Source organism: Apium graveolens, chromosome 10 (genome assembly GCF_009905375.1).
Source record: "Apium graveolens cultivar Ventura chromosome 10, ASM990537v1, whole genome shotgun sequence".
Lineage (NCBI taxonomy): Eukaryota > Viridiplantae > Streptophyta > Magnoliopsida > Apiales > Apiaceae > Apium > Apium graveolens.
In genome coordinates, this window is record NC_133656.1 from 185,206,314 (window position 1) to 185,225,303 (window position 18,990).

The 18,990-nt window shown below is 34.6% G+C and overlaps 3 protein-coding genes across 7 annotated transcripts; 1 reads left to right on the forward strand and 2 right to left on the reverse strand.

Moving 5' to 3' along the window:
• Positions 1–24: 24 nt before the first annotated feature.
• On the reverse strand, positions 25–2,138 carry LOC141690189 (cytochrome B5-like protein). Of its 2 annotated transcripts, none has more exons than XM_074494868.1 (6): positions 2,038–2,138; positions 1,828–1,913; positions 1,695–1,732; positions 849–926; positions 620–711; positions 25–295 (listed from the first exon to the last, which is right to left on the reverse strand). In XM_074494868.1, the coding sequence occupies exons 2-6, from the start codon at positions 1,904–1,906 to the stop codon at positions 229–231; spliced, it is 354 nt and encodes a 117-aa protein (XP_074350969.1). In that variant the 5' UTR covers positions 1,907–1,913; positions 2,038–2,138; the 3' UTR covers positions 25–228. The 2 variants fall into 2 exon arrangements, with proteins under 2 accessions (XP_074350969.1, XP_074350968.1); XM_074494867.1 differs by having other exon boundaries at positions 2,006–2,117.
• Positions 2,111–8,210, forward strand: LOC141690186 (tRNA A64-2'-O-ribosylphosphate transferase). Of its 3 annotated transcripts, none has more exons than XR_012562682.1 (7): positions 2,111–2,544; positions 3,278–3,435; positions 4,415–5,114; positions 6,554–6,654; positions 6,766–6,857; positions 7,214–7,273; positions 7,722–7,798. XR_012562682.1 is itself a non-coding variant. In XM_074494862.1 (7 exons), exons 1-7 carry the CDS (start codon positions 2,262–2,264, stop codon positions 7,880–7,882), a joined length of 1,572 nt encoding a protein of 523 aa, XP_074350963.1. In that variant the 5' UTR covers positions 2,119–2,261; the 3' UTR covers positions 7,883–8,210. The 3 variants fall into 3 exon arrangements, 2 of the variants coding, with proteins under 2 accessions (XP_074350963.1, XP_074350964.1); XM_074494862.1 differs by having other exon boundaries at positions 2,119–2,544; positions 6,749–6,857; positions 7,722–8,210; XM_074494863.1 differs by having other exon boundaries at positions 2,332–2,544; positions 3,283–3,435; positions 6,749–6,857; positions 7,722–8,210.
• Positions 8,211–8,632: 422 nt separating this feature from the next.
• On the reverse strand, positions 8,633–15,116 carry LOC141690188 (putative protein phosphatase 2C 6). 2 transcript variants are annotated; one of them, XR_012562684.1, is made up of 5 exons: positions 14,543–15,116; positions 10,952–11,239; positions 10,376–10,481; positions 9,320–9,700; positions 8,633–9,048 (listed from the first exon to the last, which is right to left on the reverse strand). XR_012562684.1 is itself a non-coding variant. In XM_074494866.1 (4 exons), the coding sequence occupies exons 1-4, from the start codon at positions 15,023–15,025 to the stop codon at positions 9,390–9,392; spliced, it is 1,188 nt and encodes a 395-aa protein (XP_074350967.1). In that variant the 5' UTR covers positions 15,026–15,116; the 3' UTR covers positions 8,671–9,389. The 2 variants fall into 2 exon arrangements, 1 of the variants encoding a protein (XP_074350967.1); XM_074494866.1 differs by having other exon boundaries at positions 8,671–9,700.
• Between the last annotated feature and the right edge of the window lie 3,874 nt (positions 15,117–18,990).

Genomic DNA, 18,990 nt, shown 5'->3' on the forward strand with positions numbered 1-18,990 from the left:
TCAGTTCAGATCATGGTATAGACCTGAGAGAAAAGTATAGTCGTGTTCCTTTAAATTCTTTGAAATGAAATTATATAGTAGCAAAATGAATAACGATGTTATACAACTTTGTAAACTACAAAACACAACTGTTACATGATAGGACTATAGTTACTAAATTACAGAATGGAACAAGATAAATGATAGATCACTTCTGCAATTACACAAAGAAACAAGAAAGATGATATATCACTCCAGCAGATCTCCAACGTAAAAGTCCTCAATCATGTCGAAGACTCTTGTTGCATGTTGTGGCCTGCCAGTGCAAAATAATGGCACTACATTAACTCAAAAGAAAATGCAGGACAAGGTGTCAAGATCAAACTGGAACTGTGAACCAACTAGCAATTGAATATACAAGTTCAAAAACACATAACGATAATTACTCAATATGACTTCTTATAATGCAGTTCCCCTGTAGTAAACTGGGATGTGCTCAAGCAGGTAATGCTCCATCCTATAACTAGGGTGGTGTGCAATATATTGGAGCCAAGAGTCAAACAATATGTTAAGGGAACTATAGCAGACTTGAAATAAAGCAAGTGCTGAAAAGGGAGTCTAACTAGATGAAGAGGCTTACCCATAGAATCCTTCTGTAGAATCATCCCCAGCATGTGCTAAAATGGCATCACCCCCAGGGTGTTCTTCTACATATGATGTGACATCGTAGATCTGCAATTGCTTAAAAATGAATTTTTCTGAAAAGAAAATCAGTGAAATCAAAAGCCTATTTTTCAATACAATAAAAAAAGCCTTGGCGAATATCACGATTAGTTTTTGAACATAGCTGGTGTTGTCAAATCTACAACCTTTTGTTTGATAATGATCCAACAATCTGTCCTCTTGTCATGTAAAGAAACTTCAGCTTTCGTGTATGCTTTAGGTGCCTAAGAGAAAATCAAATAAAAAAAAAATTACTGTAATTTTTGCAGGACAGAGATGAGTGTATCAACGATGAGTAGTTCAATGATGCTAAGTACATCGTAAGTTCGTCCCCATTGCCAACTAATTCTAAATGAGACCTTTTTAAAATCACATCGATCTTTTATTACTCTAAAAATAAACTAAAATCTTGGAAACGCTTGAGGAAAGTAAGCTAAAATATAAGAACTGAAAAATGAAAAATCTTCTTGATAAAACTTGAGCAAAAACTTTATCCAATCTAACGAGCCACCACCTTCAGAAAGGTACTGGTACTCTACTTTTAGGTCTTATCATTACTTTCAATATTAATCAAGCTAGGCCTCGTGTTGGTTTAGTATCCAGTGTTTCGATGATGGACTTGAATGAACAAAACTAGTAACAGAACATGTTTTAGAAGCAACCAGTTGGATTTACAATGCTGCAGCTTCCAATATGTACACTACATTCTGTGCAAAGTGTCCAACTGATTCAAGCACCATTTGCACAACATTAAAATTAATTCCATTTCTTTATAGTCTTCAATTTATCTGATGAGTAGCTAGAGTGATGAACTAAAAAATGCGGTGGGTGAACTGATCAGCAACATCCACACAAGTCACACAACCTAAGTGGTAAGTTACATATACTCCAGACCATAACTGAAAACAACTTCAACTGCAGACTAAGAAGCTCAAATGCAACACTAACCAAACACTAACAACATTTAGTAACCCGAAAGTAAATTCAAGTACCTTAACGACATTATTCGACTGAACAGCTTTCCTCTGATCTACATTACACAAAAACAAACAAATCCATAAATTCACATTCACCCAATTTCCACAACCATATAACAAGATTCAAATAAAAACCCAAATTGCTTACCAGATTTAAACACCCGGGGAATCGCAATAAAGATAGCTAACAAGAAACCCATCATCAATGTGACTATAATAATCTCCATATCCTCCCTGCACACACAAAATATACATCAACCCAAATAAAAAAACACCATCAAAATTCAAAAAAAATAAAAATAAAAAACATACACACACACACATACATATGCATCTATATAAACAGAAAATATCTGACCAACTAATCAACTATAGTTTCAGTTAAATTCCAGTGGCCGGCCAAGTATAAGAATCTTGATAATAATTGGTGAATATGAGTACAACATGTATTCAGATGGGCCGTCTTTAAATAAACTAAGCCCATTTAATTTTAACTAAATGGGCCATCAAAAACACAAAAAAGCCCAGTAATGAAGCTATATAATCTACACAACTTTCTTCAAAAATCTCTCATAAGCCTCAATGGGAGAGGAGGCTATTTTAAACATATACAAAGCATCAAGAAGTATTAAAAAGAGAGACAACACTCTTTACAACGCCTTATGTTCAATCTTTGATGACTCTATATTTGTGGGAGAGATTGCTCAGTTATGGCCGGAGTTACCATTAGTAGCTAATCTCCGGTGTGGTTTATGGTATTCTAAGAAATTCGAGCATTCTTGTTATTTCAAGTCCACGGATGGACATACTAATAACTTGTCGTTTAATACTTCCAGACTCAATCTGCATCTTGCTGTGCTTGCAGGTTTTTATTTATATGTTGTTTCCTATATTTATATTTATATTTATATATAGGCCCGCGCTCTGGTGAGAAAGGTGAGAATAATTATTCTGCACTTTTTATTAGTTCGCGGATGCGGATTAATGTTATAAGAAGTGCAGAACATATTGTTCTTAAGTGAGTGCGAGCCTATATATGAAATTGAAATTTAAGTATTTGTTTGATGTGTGTTATTGGTAATTATGATGTTTAATTTAATTCTTGTTTAGGAGAAGCATGCTACTTGTTTTTGTTGTGGGTTTTTACATATTTGTGTATTTAGTTTTAGTCCAGGAGGAATTTTAAAATAGGGGGATTGGAATGTACAATTGAATTGTTATGTTGGAGAAGGGTTTTATTTTTGTGTTTGTTGATATTTGTGTAGCTGAGATTCACTTGTTTAGGTATAAAGATCTGTTTTTTGAAACATATTATGTATTGATTTTACTAAACAATGTCAATTTTGAATTTGAGTAAAGTAGATTGAATTTCGGTAAACATTTATTAATATGATTGGTAAAATTGGCATTCTAGAATTGGCATGATTTTACACTAATAGTAATAGTTAAATTCTGAAATTTGCAACTCCTCTAGGAAAAAGATTAAAATTGGATCTTTTCAGTGTGTATAGTAGAGAGTGATTTTTTTATTGTCAGTTGAAGATCTGTATAACTTTGATTGATTTTCTTTTTATAACTTTGTGTGTTGGTGTGGGTAGGACAGAAGGGAGGGTGTATAATAGTTGATTCTACTCGAAAAGGGAAGCGCTTTCCAGACAGTATGTCCAAGACAATACCAATTTGGACGTGTGTGATGAATCGTGCAATATTAAACTATAGAAACAGAATGCGGGAATCTGTTTCGGTGACAGACGGAGTAAGTTACTATGTTGCTCTAATTCCTTATTAGTAATACAGGGTCCTGTAATTCTCATGTAACTGATTATTATTTGATATAGTTATCTTGCTCTGTTTGTTTAACCTTTGGGTTATTTTAAGCTTATTCTATATAATTGTGTAGTAGAGTGTTGGTCTGTTATAGGGAATATGTTGAGTGTCAAAAACTTACAACCTGAAGTTTTCAATCTTAAAAGATATAGATAATGTTCTTGACTTTAAGAGATGGTTCACAACGTTTTGTGTTTTGGTCTGAAGTGCGTGTGAAGCACCAAGTTCTGGAAATTGCAGATGAGTTTTATGAGGTTAATCGTTTCCTGCTGGCTGTCTTGTTTTTATCGTATCTGTGATCATTTAGTTGTCAAACGCCAACTCCTATACAGGGATTTATTTCTGCTATGATCTTAAAATTTGGACTCAATTTAAGTATTTAACATTATGAACGTTTTAAGCAACAATACTGGCTAAATTTTTACCTGGTTTTGTTCTCCAGATTATTATTGTACCAAAATTTACTTCATCATTCTTCATCATAAGTTTTTAACTTCAATATATATCATCACACATTGTCAATTTGCATGTACCTGGAACAATATATACTATTTGATTGTCTGTGCCCTTGCCATATGCATATATTTTTAAATGCTTTGACATGCTATCCAGCAGAAAAATTCAAAAATTCACGTGCTTCTGCCATATCATTTTGAAAAATCGTTCACTTCATTTTCTATTAAATGTGCTCCACAAAGGTGGAGCCTTTTTTAGACAAGGGCCTTAAAGATATCAGTCACAAAAATCTAGGACAATCGCTACGTACTACTATGCTATTATACTCAACAGTTCGTTTTGGATTAAATTATATACTGTATCCAGTTTTCCTGTTTAAGTTTTTGGGTACAATGTTAAGTACTTCTAAACATATTCCAATTGATTGATCATTTTGCCATATATTTCTACAGGCTTCAAATGATTGTAAAGACAGTGCTGAAAGTACTGAACAAGAATTTGTTAGTTGGGATTGTTCGTTGCATCTTCCTCTATGGGTTCCTCCAGCAGAGAGAATGGCAATTGAAAATCATTTAGAAGAATGGACAAAGCAGTTAGAGACTAGTGGAGCTGATATAACACCTCTTCTATCAGTAGTAAAGAAACCTTTACGACCTTTGTGGATTTCCCAAAAGTCTGTAATTTGGTTAAATGAAGTTCCTGAACCTGACTCTTGGGATTTTACACCTTTAATACTTGTTTCTGCGTCCTCCTCTAGTGGCTATTTACAACAAAGAACTGCCTCAGAATTCAGCTGGAACTATATACCAGGAGCTGGTGATGATGAGGAAAGTTGGGCAAGGGGTTTATCACCTTCCCTTTTTTGGAATAATGCCATAGATCTTATAAACTCAGGACCTGATCAATGTAACCAGAAGGTAGCTGATATTGTTGAAAAAGATAGAGTTTATAGAGCACAACGGGGATATAAAGCTCCTCAAGTCTCTCTGAAGACTTTAAAGTTTTGTGGGAGCATTAACAATTCCGATTCCGAAGAACTTTTGCTTGGTTTAAAGAGCACAAACACCGGTAGCGGTGGAAACTTGTCCGGTGATAATAGTGCAGTATGTTGGCTTGGTTCTTCTAACATTGCAGTGTGCGCAACTCAACTTGGTAAGTTAATTCATCTCTTAATTTATGATTTAGTTTTCTGAAATAAGTAAACAGTATTACTTAATTACCAAAGGAGAAGAAATAAGAAATCTACAACCTCTGTCCCAAAGTAACTTTAAACACTTCCTTCAAATGTCATGTAATAACGGTAGCACTTCTTTCACCTTTGTGAAATTTGTAATGTATGTCATCATTATGGTTTCCTATATCACCACTTGTTTGTATTAGCATAATCTATTTAAGTGTATGCCTATTCCCAACACTGTAGAATGTAATATGATAATGTGCGTGTGGAACATCTTTAAATTCAGTAGCATAAGCAAAAACAGTTGTTATTAATTAAGATGTCCAGTGTTTACACATGTTCAGATTTATATTAGTTTATATAGTGCACTTCATTTTGAAGAAGACTGCTCTTTGCTTTGCGCTACACTTACCTTTTGCCTTTAATAACACTAGGTGCCATATTTTTAGGCGAAAGGATATGTTCTTAAAATAGTTCTAGGTGACATCCCAGGTGTTATTGATCTTTTATGACCTCTTCTGTCATAATAACTTGACCTTAGGCGCGGACCTCAAAACTTGACTTTAGGTGGAATGAAATTAAAGGCCTGATTTCATTTTTTTGGAGTCCACTGAACTCCTGGTAAACAGATTGTATTAAGGTTGTATCTGTTAACACAAGTTTGAGGCTTGACTATTATAGATATGTAGGCATATTGTTAAAGATAACTGATACAATTATGTTGTCCTCTCAAGACTTCAAAGTTTTAGAAGAGTTGGTAATTTTACATGGCATCAGAGCGATTCGTTTTCCCATCCTCTTATTTTTTTGCATTCTTCCTCTTTTGTCCCTCAGCCACATTGCTGCCAGGTGTTTGTCTGTCTGTTTAAGAGAATGCAGAAAGGAATTAGCGTGGTGTGTGGTGTTTATATTACAAGGGGGGTACACGTTAGGCTTATATGTGGTTTGGTCTTCGATTGCAAGGTCTCTTTAAATGGTCTTGTTCCCCTGTAATCAAAACTGGTAAATTTGGGAGACCATGATGGAACAGAAAGAATTGTAATAAGGTGCAAATTGTTCTTGATGCATCTTCAATCTAACATGTACATCCTTCAGAAGGGCTAGTAATTCACTAACTAGATATATCTGTTAAAAGGTGAAAACTGTGATGTTTGGGCAAAACCTGTTAGTGCTTTGTTAGGATGTAATATGTATGATTTGAATAATGATGATTATGAAAGATTAAAGGATGAAAAAAGTGCTGAATTTATTGATGATTATATGATATGCTCTTGATTGGCTTAACACATAGTGTTTGCAATGCTATTTTTTATTTCCGATAATTTGTTTCCTCCAGGATTACTATAGTTATTCAAGCAACTTTATTTTTTTTCATATTAACCCATGTTACTCAGTTTAGTTTACTTCTTTGCAGCTATTAATGCTTCTAACGTGGACAGTATTTTGAATTGCGATCAGGAATCTTTCTCTTCCTGCCTTGAGGATCTCGAGGCTTGTATGCATCTTCCAATAGTGGTGTGTAAATGGATGATAATCAGTTTTCAATTATTGATGATCTTAAATTATGTCTGTTTAACTAGTAATCATAGACGTTTTTTTATCTTGACAGAATTCCAAATTCGACAGATTTTCTTTATTGAGAAATCTCCCATCCGCGGTTAGCTTTGCCCAGTCAAAACTAGGGAAAGGAAAGAAACTTCTAGTTTGCTGTAACACAGGTAAGAGTTATGTTGTTTCATAACAATATTATGAGCGATCTTGGTTCAAATGCCTGTATTACGGGATTGCAAATTGAGTTGGTTTATAAAGCGTTTTTCTGATTATATAACCTAGACATGTGTTGCCACTCTCTCCCATTTAAACGAGTTTTCAGAATTTTCTGAGATTCTGTACCATCTGTAATATTTTAATGTTATTTATACTTGAGAAATGCCTCCACAGTCCACACCTTATTACTGTTTAAGTTAGCTTGTTGACTTTCAAAGCCTTCTTTTCATAATATTATGTTTTCTGTAAGACTGTAACACACTGTTCTAGGTGACTGAAGACTGAAATTATATTTGTATGCTTTCAGGAGAAGATATCAGTATATGTGTATGCTTGGCAATCTTGACCTCGTTATTCACGGTAGAAGGTAAATGCATATAATTGTTTCTCATTATTTTAGATTGTAAATTAAGACAGTACCCAAACTAATACAACATTCCAATCCTGTACCCAAACTCATATAACTTCCAAGAGTACTGTGTGGTTCATAAATTCTTATTTCCTCCTTGAGGTAAAAGCAAGGAAGTGTGTCTTTTTCAAAATTATTTTATTTTCATAATAGGGACACATTTCTGAGATGAATTGTCACCTTGCTAGAAGAAACTTTCAGAATAATTTAGATAACTACAATTTTACTACTGCAATTAAACTGAATGTACAATACTGGCCTTATATCCACATTCATATCATCTTCTTGCAAGTATTAAGTTGACAAGTGGTGTTTGTCTCGTCAAAGCTTTGTGTGTTTCAATTTAATGTCTATCTAGTTTATGATGAATAATGTTGATCTGGTAGAGCTTCCCTAATGTTTTCAGGCTGTTTTGATGATGGGGAATCTTTTAGTAAGACGTGTATAACAAAGTTGGAGATGCGACAAAGGCTAATATATATCTGCAAATTTGCAGTCAATGCACGACCGTCTAGAGGAAACCTAAAGCAAGTGTTCAATTTTCTCAATCGTGGAAGTAGTAGCTAGGTTTCTTGAAAGAGTGATACACAATGTATACTCTTACTTTGAAGTAAAACCTGTGGAACGGATATTAGACATACCTCCAGGGTTTTTGCTTGTTAGACCTTTGATCATTGTTGTACTTGTAGTAACTTTTTTTGGTTTCTAAGGCTTGTCATTGTAAAAATAAAGGTTTGCCTTAGGACAATAAAAGTTTTCCAGTTAATTTGTCATGTAATATTATGTCCAAGTTTGTGAAGTATGTTCACATTCTTTTAATTTCAACCGCAATGTGCAATGCTCAGAATCAGAGAACGCTTTTTATCTTAATTATTTATAGTATTCTATTATAGAATGATGATCATTGTAAAAAGTAGAAGAATTAGTCTCGCCATATCTACAAGGGATGACTTAAGGTAGTTGAACGATCTTTAAAGTGGATGGTTAAAGTCTTGCAAGTCGCTTAAGAACAAATTCAACAAAAAAGGGATGAATCACTTGTATACATGAAACAGCATGAACTGAAATCTCTCAGGGTTTTAAATAGCCTCATTATCCGTTGAAGGTGGCGGATATTCCAGATCTGGATAATCAACTCATCTACCAACCATTTGGGAAAAAAACTATCTAGCAGCTAGGCTTGGGATGGATTTCAGAGTACCTCTATTGGAAATATTCATATATCCAAATAATACACTAGACATGCAAACGCAGCCATGGAGATTGTATAATGTTAAATAACAGGAGCCACTTAACCAGATCAGATTAACAACGATGAGAGTAGCATAAGATCCAGATCAGATTAACAACGATGAGAGTAGCATGAGATCACTTACTAGTAGTGACTTTTAATAGTAGTTTATGGTACAAAATGCTAAGAATCATAAACAAACGTTAAATTTTGAAGCTTGGATCCACCTGTGGGCTGTTGCATTGACAAGTAGAAACCAAGAATGCCACATCTATAATTTTGTGTCGTCTGCCTCAAACTAGTTTATTTACCAACATATACAGGATTTAATATTAAGCCAGAGATGTCTTAACCTAAATAACTATCAGGTCCTTCTTCAGAGCACAAGTATGTTAATGAGTACTCCCCCCTATGGATAAATCTACCATACTTTGCTTGACCTCTTGGAGAGCAGCAGTACCAGAATCTCGACATTGTATGACAAATAAGTGAATAACCCTTTCTGCAAATTTAAAGCCATTCAAGTGCAAATTTCAACTGCATTTTTCAAAATCCATCTATCTTGGTTTCTTAACAGATAAAGTAGAGTTCATTTCGAACTTTGACAACCTAGCATACAGCATGTCGTATAATGAAAGAAAAGCTTAGATATTTTCATAATTATTGTTAGTTCTTTTGCATGTTCTTTCCTTCGACACTACAACCATTTATAGATAAAATAAATTTTAATTCAAAGAAGGTAAAGAACTACTGAAAGTCGGACAAGGTCTCACCGTATAAGCCCCTTTTGCTGCTCCAGGCTATAGAAGGTGAGAGTTGATTATGCTAGAAGATTGGTATACGCTACAGCCTTTGCTGTCGCTTTCTCTTGGGTTTTAGATCCACGACAATAATAGAGATGTTGTCAGAACTGTTTTTCCCCATAGCTATCTCAGTTAAGTTATCAGCAACAAATTGCGCTGCTGACACCTCATCATCAACCATCAACCTGCGCCTCCGTCTTAAAAGGCGACGAGCCACCTCTCCAACCTCCTGGTTTGACATGACATCCCAGAGTCCATCACTTGCCAAAATCAGGCACTCGTCATCCTCACTTCTCGTTGCAAATGTTATTTCAGGCTCCGGAATTATCCAAGGTCTCAAGTACCAGTCACCTTGAAATTTTAGCTTAAAGCAATCAGTACTTGAAAAAAAAGGATCCAGATTCAATCAAATATTATCCAATATATCTCTGTTTCTAAGATATAATTTGTGGTACTTCTCGTGTTACCAACTACTGCCCGAAATCTATATATATTTTCTCAACAAATTAATGCATAGTAATGTGTAAGCAGATGTAAAACCAGTCTTACCTCAAGACCCTCAGAACCGTATTCTACTTGTCAAAGCTGTTTTAGAGAAAACTAGCACATCTTGGAATAATACACGTTTTATGAATACCAGGATACTTTTAACATATAATTCCATACGAATGTGCTCTGTAATTATACATCTGGGTAAGCATGGTGGGGAGTTGATTTATTTAAATAAGAAAAAACTAAAAGTTATTGTAGCATTGCAGGTCTGCTTTTCGTGATGGTTAGGTTGTACTTTCTATCCAGTAGGTCTCTGGTTCAAAAACCTGGAAAACATCAACTTTATGAAAAACAAGGGAAATATTATGTACATCAGGACCTTCTCAGACCCTGCTGAAAGCTTTGTGTACCCAACTAGTAGAACAGAAGTCTTGCGAAAATCAGCAAAGGACTTGTGTAGAAGTGCACGGAAGAACTATTCCAGATAGTCGTAAAAAAATGTACACACTAAATATATTGACAACATAAAAATACCTATGGCTCTGGACATTGCAAGAACTCCAAACACTCTTGCACCATTCCAGTTTATGACTTTTCCCCCCTGTCCTTCAATTCTCATAAGTTCATCTTCTCTATCAGGCTGTAAAATTAACAAGAAAAATGGATTCTGGAATTTGTCAATTAAATTTTTTTGGTTGATTTAGATTGTTGTTCAACACCTAAATATGCACCTTTTTCCAACCATGTACAAGCTACAACTGCTGACATCTGACACTAAATAAAAATAGACATGCTGCGACTTCTTGTATTTATAGATAAACCTGAAGGCATATAAGTGTATGAAAGAGGCAAGCATAAAAGAGTACGGAAAGAATGCAGAAGAACCTCAACATGTAGTAGTAACATGATGGAATATGGACTCTATAAGCTAGACCAGTAACTTGTGAAAAGTAAGCTCGTGGTTAAGTATATGAGGCATCAATTTAGCATTTTAGATTATAGGACGTGTAACCAATTTTAGCTTTTCCGCACTCATTAATGTTAGGAGTACACAACAACAGATCAAGTTGACTAAATCAATTGAAGCAAAAAGTAAGAGTTATAAGAAACCTTCTGATCAACAGTTAAGGGAATCGTTTCTGTTCCCCTGCAAAGCACCGCCCTTGAGTCACCGCAGTTGGATATAATGATTTGACACCCAGATAAAATCACCACAACAGCAGTTGATCCAACCATTTCAGGCGCTAGTGCCTCTGTCTGGACCTCACTGTCGGCCCTCTTGAAACTGCTTGACAAGGTTTCTTCCCACCTACGTTGCCACTCAAGTCCATCGACAGTTTCTCGATAAAATTCCTCTGCCACAACTAAATGCATCTTCTCCGCACAATATTTAGCTACCTAAAAATTTGTAAAATACCTCATTAAAACATTATTAGCGTGTAGACTGTGTTTGTATTTTAATTAGAAACATTCCAAACGATTTTCTAAAGCCATGGAGAAAAAAGTACAACAGTTAAACCTCTTTAAAGTAATACCCTTGGGACCGGGAAAAAATATTACTTTACCGAATTTATTACTTTATCGATATAATAATATTTTATTACTTTATCGATAAAGTAATATTTTATTACTTTACCGAATTTTTATGTTTACGTGGTACAGTATAATATATAATGTACGTATAAAAACTAGAATTAATCACATGCAATGTATTTGATCTAAAATTACTTTTATTATGATTACTTATATCCAAAAAGTTAATATCTTGAATGCTATTAGTTTTGCTAACATGGCTTGGAATATTGATGTGAAAACAACCACAATTGCAAATTGTTTTCGGCATTGCAAGATTCGTTCAGAAGAAAATGATGAACAAGAACTTGGAGAAATAAATGAAGGTGTCGAAGGATTAAATGAAGTTATCTCTAATTTACGATATAGGAATGTGATGGATGTCGAGCATCTCTTAAACTATCCAAACGAGAATGATGCGGTTATGGAATCACCTAAGGATGAAGAAATCATTGAGTCGGTAATGAGCACTGATGAAGGGACTGATCCTGAACCCGACGATAGCAATGTCATCCCAAGCGTGTCATCAAAGGAAGCATTTCAAGCACTCACCACTTTGAACAATTACTTGTTACAACACGAGCAAAACATACCAGGAGTTATTTTTGCTTTACATAAAGTCAAGGACGAGATTAATTTTGGCTTTGGTGGAAAGAAGAAACAAGCTACAATAGATTCATATTTTAATAAGAATTAAATTTTGTAATCATATACATTATACAGTATATATATATATAATTATGGAATTATTACTTTACATATTACTTGGGCCCTTAATGACTTTCGAATTTTTTATTATCTTATGCTTTTAGCGAGAATATTACTTTACAACATTGGCCCAAGTTGGGACCGATGAAAATTATTACTTAAGCGAGGTTATTACTTTATCGGATATTACTTAATCGAGGTTTAACTGTATATTTCATGACACTGATAACCAGAAATATCACATCCTGTGTTATAAATGTTTTTTTCTCAGCAAGTAAATCACAGTTACTCTATGCAGCTCAAAAATGCTTCCCCTCCAGGCATTCAAACCCTAAACATGTTTTATCGATTTGTGAATGAAAAACTTCTGATTGTAAGGGTGACCTTGCCGAAGACAGATGTCAACTTCACTAAATTATCTATCTGTATGTTGCTTTTACTTCATTGGTTAGTAACATCAATTAAGGATCACTATTTACAGTGTGTTTAATTATTAGTGGGAGTTTCACCTGGATGACATTTACCAACATCTACACAAAAATTCCAGAACTATTTGTGTAATTCAAAAGGGCAACTGGCAATGAAATTTCTTAACATACTCAAATGTTGCTTTCTCATTATTTTTTGTGATAAAAAGGCGACAGATCTACCCAAAATCCCGAATAGTAGAATAATTTGCCTACCAGTAAACAACCTAACAAAACAAGTTGACTATATTCCAGGCTGAGTTTCTAATAAACATCTTAATCATGCAAAGCCATTTGGAATATAAATTAGCTTTGACTGGAAACTGGTCGGTTGGACATTTTAGGTTTTATTGATTGTTTCTGATTACTGCTATTATATTTCCACCTATCACACCTGCACTTCATAATAATATATCTTTGCCCCCTTTGTAATTTGTAGAGGTCTCCTACATATATTTTCTATTAAGGTTTTGCAGGTAAAGACTAAAAGAGAACATAGTATAAGCATCTGATCAGAATATAAACAGATCCTTCATGATAAGGAATTATGGATACGAATCTTTTGCAAAACAATGCGATACGAGTATATAGAGTAGGACCGCGAGAACCAAAGGTTCTGCATAACAAAATTGGCATAACTGCAACACAGAATAAGTGCAGAAACTTTGGTTCTCCTTCGATATTTAGCCTCATGAACCTTCTGAATGACATTATCACACACAACTCTGTATTGATTAATTCGTAAGGGAGAGGTCTCGGGTTCGAGCTGACCATAAACAACTCTAAAAATAATAGGTGATCAACCCTTGCGCACAATATAGGAGGACAGGACTAAAGTCCAACCATGCCCAAAGCCTAGAGGCACAGTGGCCACCATCAAGATTCTCCAGATCACAGGCCATTGACTTGTCTGACAATGAATAGGCATAATAATGCACTTCTTTAATCCTATGCCACCCACAAACATGATGAAAGATGTCTAGTAAACCATGAAACACCTTCTCATTCACTGCATATAGTACAACATGTGTGTACCCCAATAAAGCATCCTGCTTCAATACTACAAAGCTTTTCCAACAATATAGGAAACTCATGAACCCATCTTTTTTAATTCCTTCAACCTCAATCACTGATTGCACTATAATCATCCATCTACTATATACTCTTCTCGGTTCTAGTTCAAACGAGAACTATATTTATCCCGACAAATATTTAATTAAACCGGTAACAAAAATAAAACAAATAATTTTATGTAAACTGTCAAGGTCTTAGGGCCTAGGATTCTCCAAAAGTGTTACTCAGATAATTAAAAAAAAAACACTCTTAATTTTTAATTTTGTTTTATTCAAATTTTATATCCTGGACAGCATATAATATGGCCTACTTTCATTTTCAGATACCTGCTTTACCTAATATAACTTTATCTTATCACCGTCATTAGTATCCTATACGTCTGTTATCATTGCCAGCAAACATGCCCGTCTCTTTATCCTACCTTCTTCACCAAGGATAATGAAGAAAAAATAACCTTTTCTTCTGTCTTTGTTACAACTTACACGTGTATGAACTATGCAACATTACAAAAGACCTCTATTTCTATTATTTATTAAATATCCTTCGTATATACCTCTCTTGTAACGACACCTGTCATACTAGTAGTACACAAACTCACAATCAACGGTTAAACAAATTCACACAGTCCCGACATGCCCTAATCATCTCTAACATAGCCAACTCCTACCATTTCGGTCGAACCGAAACCCCCGAAAAAATTTAAATTCCTAATTTAAGCTCCTAAACTTTATCGAGATTCCGAATGAATTTTATATTTTACGATGGATTAGTTTTTCAATAATTTTGTTAATATTTTTAAAAATTCGACTAACCTCCTCTAGTTCCGCCGCAGTTCATGAAATATTTTTAACGAGATTTTAAGGAATTTAAACGTGCGTACCTGAGAGCCACCATGACCATCATACACACCGAAAAGATGCACGGGCGAAACCTCACTGGAACATCTCGAACCAGGAGCCGTGCATCCTCCTACATGATCACACGTACCCGAAATAAACCCCGAGGCCACAGCAACCGCATCTTCCATCTCTCTCCTTCGTCCGATTACACTCGTGGTCCCCCACGTAACTCCTTTATTATTCCTCCCAACACACTTGACGTTCGGTGGTGTCAACCCAGGTACCACATCGAAACTTAACTCAACAGGAAGCTTGGCGATCACGGCTTCGGATATAATAATAGCGGGAATCTCGCCAGAGCTACTACTAGCTGAAATGTCACCAGATGAAGATGTAGTTATTAAATTTGTGTCATCCGAATTTAGAGTGAAGAGGGTGGTGATACTAGAAGTTGACGAGAGTGTGTCTGAGTCAACTCGGGGTAGGAACTCGTTGTGTTCTTCAAGTGGTTCAGTTCTCTCCATGTAAACAACATAAGCATTCAGTTATGAGCTAGTTTGGCTAATGAAATGATGGAGAGAAGTGTGTTGGAATATAGATATAGAAAGAAATGGTAATAAATAAATAAATGAAAAAACACATCACATACATTAAATGCCGAGCCTACCTGTCCGTTACCCCTTTTAGCGTACTTTTACTTTTAATTCTAATTCTCAATTTTCACCATCATCCTTTCATCAAATTATTTATAGCCACTAATTTTATTATTTTTTAATTAACCCCCTATGAGTTTAACTTATTTCCTTAACGAACGACTCATAAATGCTATAACTCGAACGTGTTCGGTATTTTTTGAGCAAGAATTACCTTATCTTTACCATGATACGGTCGATGAAATGCGGCACATGGATAAAGAATAAAATTGCCGTGAATGTATGAAATTCATCTAAATTAATTATTTAAATTATTTTAAAAATAAGTTAAATTTATAAAAGTTAATAATTAATATATGTACACGCCAGAAAATGACCGATTTTTATAAAATTAAGTCAGAGGTCCAATTTAGGGTGGATACAAGGGGGGACGTGTAGAACAACATATGCGAGCTGATTGAAAACACGTATTCGAGGAATCACACTGAACTTTATTAGAAACTAAAGAAAAGAGGCTGCTTCGACTTGCCTTGCGTCTCTCTATGCACATCTCATATTTATACGTCTCATTGTCTTTTTTTACTCCACTTCCACGTCATTATTCAGCTATCCTTCATTTCCTTTCCTTTTTCACTTTCAATTTCCTGTCCGTGATGTTTTCTTTTTCGAAATATATTCCTGTTCATAATAATTGGATTAGCTACACTCTCCAATACGTCCAAATGCATACATGTTGGGTAATTTTCCTGTTAATGAAATGTGCCCATAAATAAAAATATTACAAATGTCAGGTCAAATTATAGTTTAGGTAACGAAAAGTGTTACACTGGGTAAAAATATTTGTTCATGACTATTGAATATTAAATTGAATAACTTAGCTACGTGTCCCAGGGAGGAACTTTTCAGGGGCTACAATTCCAAAACTAGGGACCCAGCATGGGGCTGCTTAATCATACGTGACACACAGGCATTGACTGTAACACTGAGTCTTCCTCCGGATTAAGGTATCAACTTTACGTGTCAAGCTTAGATTAAATTTATGATATCATCGGACGGTTCATATAAACACGAATGGACTTGGTGATTAGCTTCTCCACATGTTTTGGATAACAAAGTGTGATACAAACGGCTTTAAAGAGATTCCATTCCTCTTCTGTTGTTCTGCCCCAAAATTTATATAACTCTATTTTGATATTTCAAAATCAATCTATTATTTGTAATTTATAACTAATTGATTTAACTGTTTAATCTTGTAATTTTTAATTACATAACCCTATTAGTTTCTGCGCAATACTTTCATAAACCTTTTGTAGATAACAGTGACAATGGAAAAGTTGGTGTCTGGTAGTCTTTGTGGTTGTATTAGTCAGTCTGTGCATATACGAAATTATGGTGTTACTTTTAGGCTCTACTAATCACTTTTTCGTTGTTAATTTGCACCATAATTTCTTTGCAGCAGTTAATTAAATATGATTGTGTGCGACGGATAGACCTGTCAACGTTCCGTATCATATACAAACGTTTCATGGACTTTCGTGTTTTCGTGTAATAAACCTTAAACCTGAACCCGGCCCGGATTTGCATTCGTGTACCAATTTGGTGACACTAACCCGAAACTAATATATTCGTATTTATCCATTTTGGTATATTAAAGTGCACGGATTATATACGAAAAAATTTAATTGTTAAAAAATGTAATAGATAATTAAATGGTGAAGTGCTTAATCACGTAATCAAGGAACAATAAAATATATTTTAATATATACAATTATATAAATATTATTTAGAATAGGTAAAATTCACATTTAATATTTAGTATATATATATGTATATTATATATTTTTAAAATTTTAATTATTTATTTATTCCGTGTACTTTTGTTCCTTGTCGTGTACCTATATTGGAAACTCAAACCCGACATTATTTATATTCGTGTTTTTTCTTGTTCGTGTACTTTCGTGTTCGTACTTCGTATACCAAATTTTCGAATCCAAATACTAATTAGTCGTGTCGTTTCATACCGTGTTCACGTGTCGTATATCAATATTGTCAGGTCTAGCAGCAGATAACCAAGTTCATAGAACTTGCCAAACAGCAAGTGTATGTGCATGTTGGCTTCTTAACTTATTTAAGTTGATTTAACGAGAGCTAAACATTAACTAAGTGTTAGTTAAAATTATTATATTTTCATTATCTCGTTTATATATTATTTTTTATTTTAATATTTATCGGTTTGTTAACCGAAATCGAACTGATTAAAACTAAATTGGGGATTTTCAAACCAAAACCAAAACTGAATCCGAACCGGCGTTTGCGATTCTCGATTTTAAAAATCGAAAATATATGGTTGCGGTTCCGGTTTTATTCCGAAACCGAGTCGAACCGGCCCATGCTCTCCCCTAATTTTGGGAGGGTATACCGACCAACCGCTCAATCGCATTAATCGCTTGTATCGCTTGTAATCAAATTATATTTTTAGATAATCGTGAAATACAGATAAAAATTTTAATAATCGCCTATTTGCAGTTTGTATGCGATTTTAAAATCTTAAAATTCGTAAAATTGTAACCTCAACTGTAAACTGTAAAATATAGTTCTAATAAAATATATATCATATAGTGTGTATATATATATATTAATAAGTAAACACATTTTATTTTATTTAAAATATTAATATTCAATAATATAATATTATTAAATTAACACCCATTTTATTATGACTTCAAACCTAACCTGTTACTTTAATGACTCAAGATTCAAGTTTATTAGCCTAGTTTATTACTGCAAATATTTAATTATTAGCAGGGTCAGGTAGCGGAGCACACCAAAATTTGAACTTTGAAACATATGTTATATGTTATGTGGGCAAAGAGTGTAGCCAGGAAGTTAAATATGGATGAAGCAGAGGACAAGAAAGATGATGACGTAATATTGGTAGACTACGAGAGTGACAACATGGGTGAAGAAAACGGTGGGGAGAAGAAATATATGGAAGACTCTGGAAAGAAAACAAGTGGAATGCATGATAAGGGGAAACACAAGTTCATCTCAAGTTCATGAGTCTTGAGCATCCCATAGATTTCATCAAGAGACATATCAGCAAGTTCATAGTTGTCTCTTATTGTAGTAGCTTTCAAATCCCACTTTTCAGGAAGAGCTATTAGAAATTTCAGATTTAAATCTTCTTGATCATATTCCTTATCCACTAGTTACAGATCATTCAACAGCTTTGTGAATCTGCCATATGTAACAGTTAGTGACTCGTCAGATTTTGAAAGTGCTCATACTCCTGTGTGAGTATTGTCTTCCTGTTCTTTTTTATGGCATTGGTTCCTTGACATCTCACTTCTAATGCATCCCAGATTTCTTTTGCAGTCTTGCATCCAATCACCCTGTTTGACATGACATTGTCAATTGCATTATGAAGCAAGTGTCTTACTTTTGCATCCTTACCTAGTGAAGAGATGTCTTCAGTGGTGAGTTCTCTCTTTTCTTTGGGAATCATCTTCTGTGGCTCATTCCCGACTGCAACAGAAAGCTTTATGGGCTTGTGTGGACCATCATAAATTATGTCTAAATATTCTGGATATGTAGCTTCCAGAAATATGGCCATCTTCACACTCCATACGGGGTACTCAGACACCCTGAGCATAGGAACCCTGATGGTTTCATATCTACTGGTGTTTTGAATGGGTTGAACCTTTGCAGGTTCTTGAAGGTCTTGTGTTTTTTATTGATCAGACATGATTGATTGTTTGTTTGGATCTTAACTGTTTGTAAGCTTAACAGATTGGCTCTGATACCACTTGTTAGGCCTCAATGATACTATAGAAGGG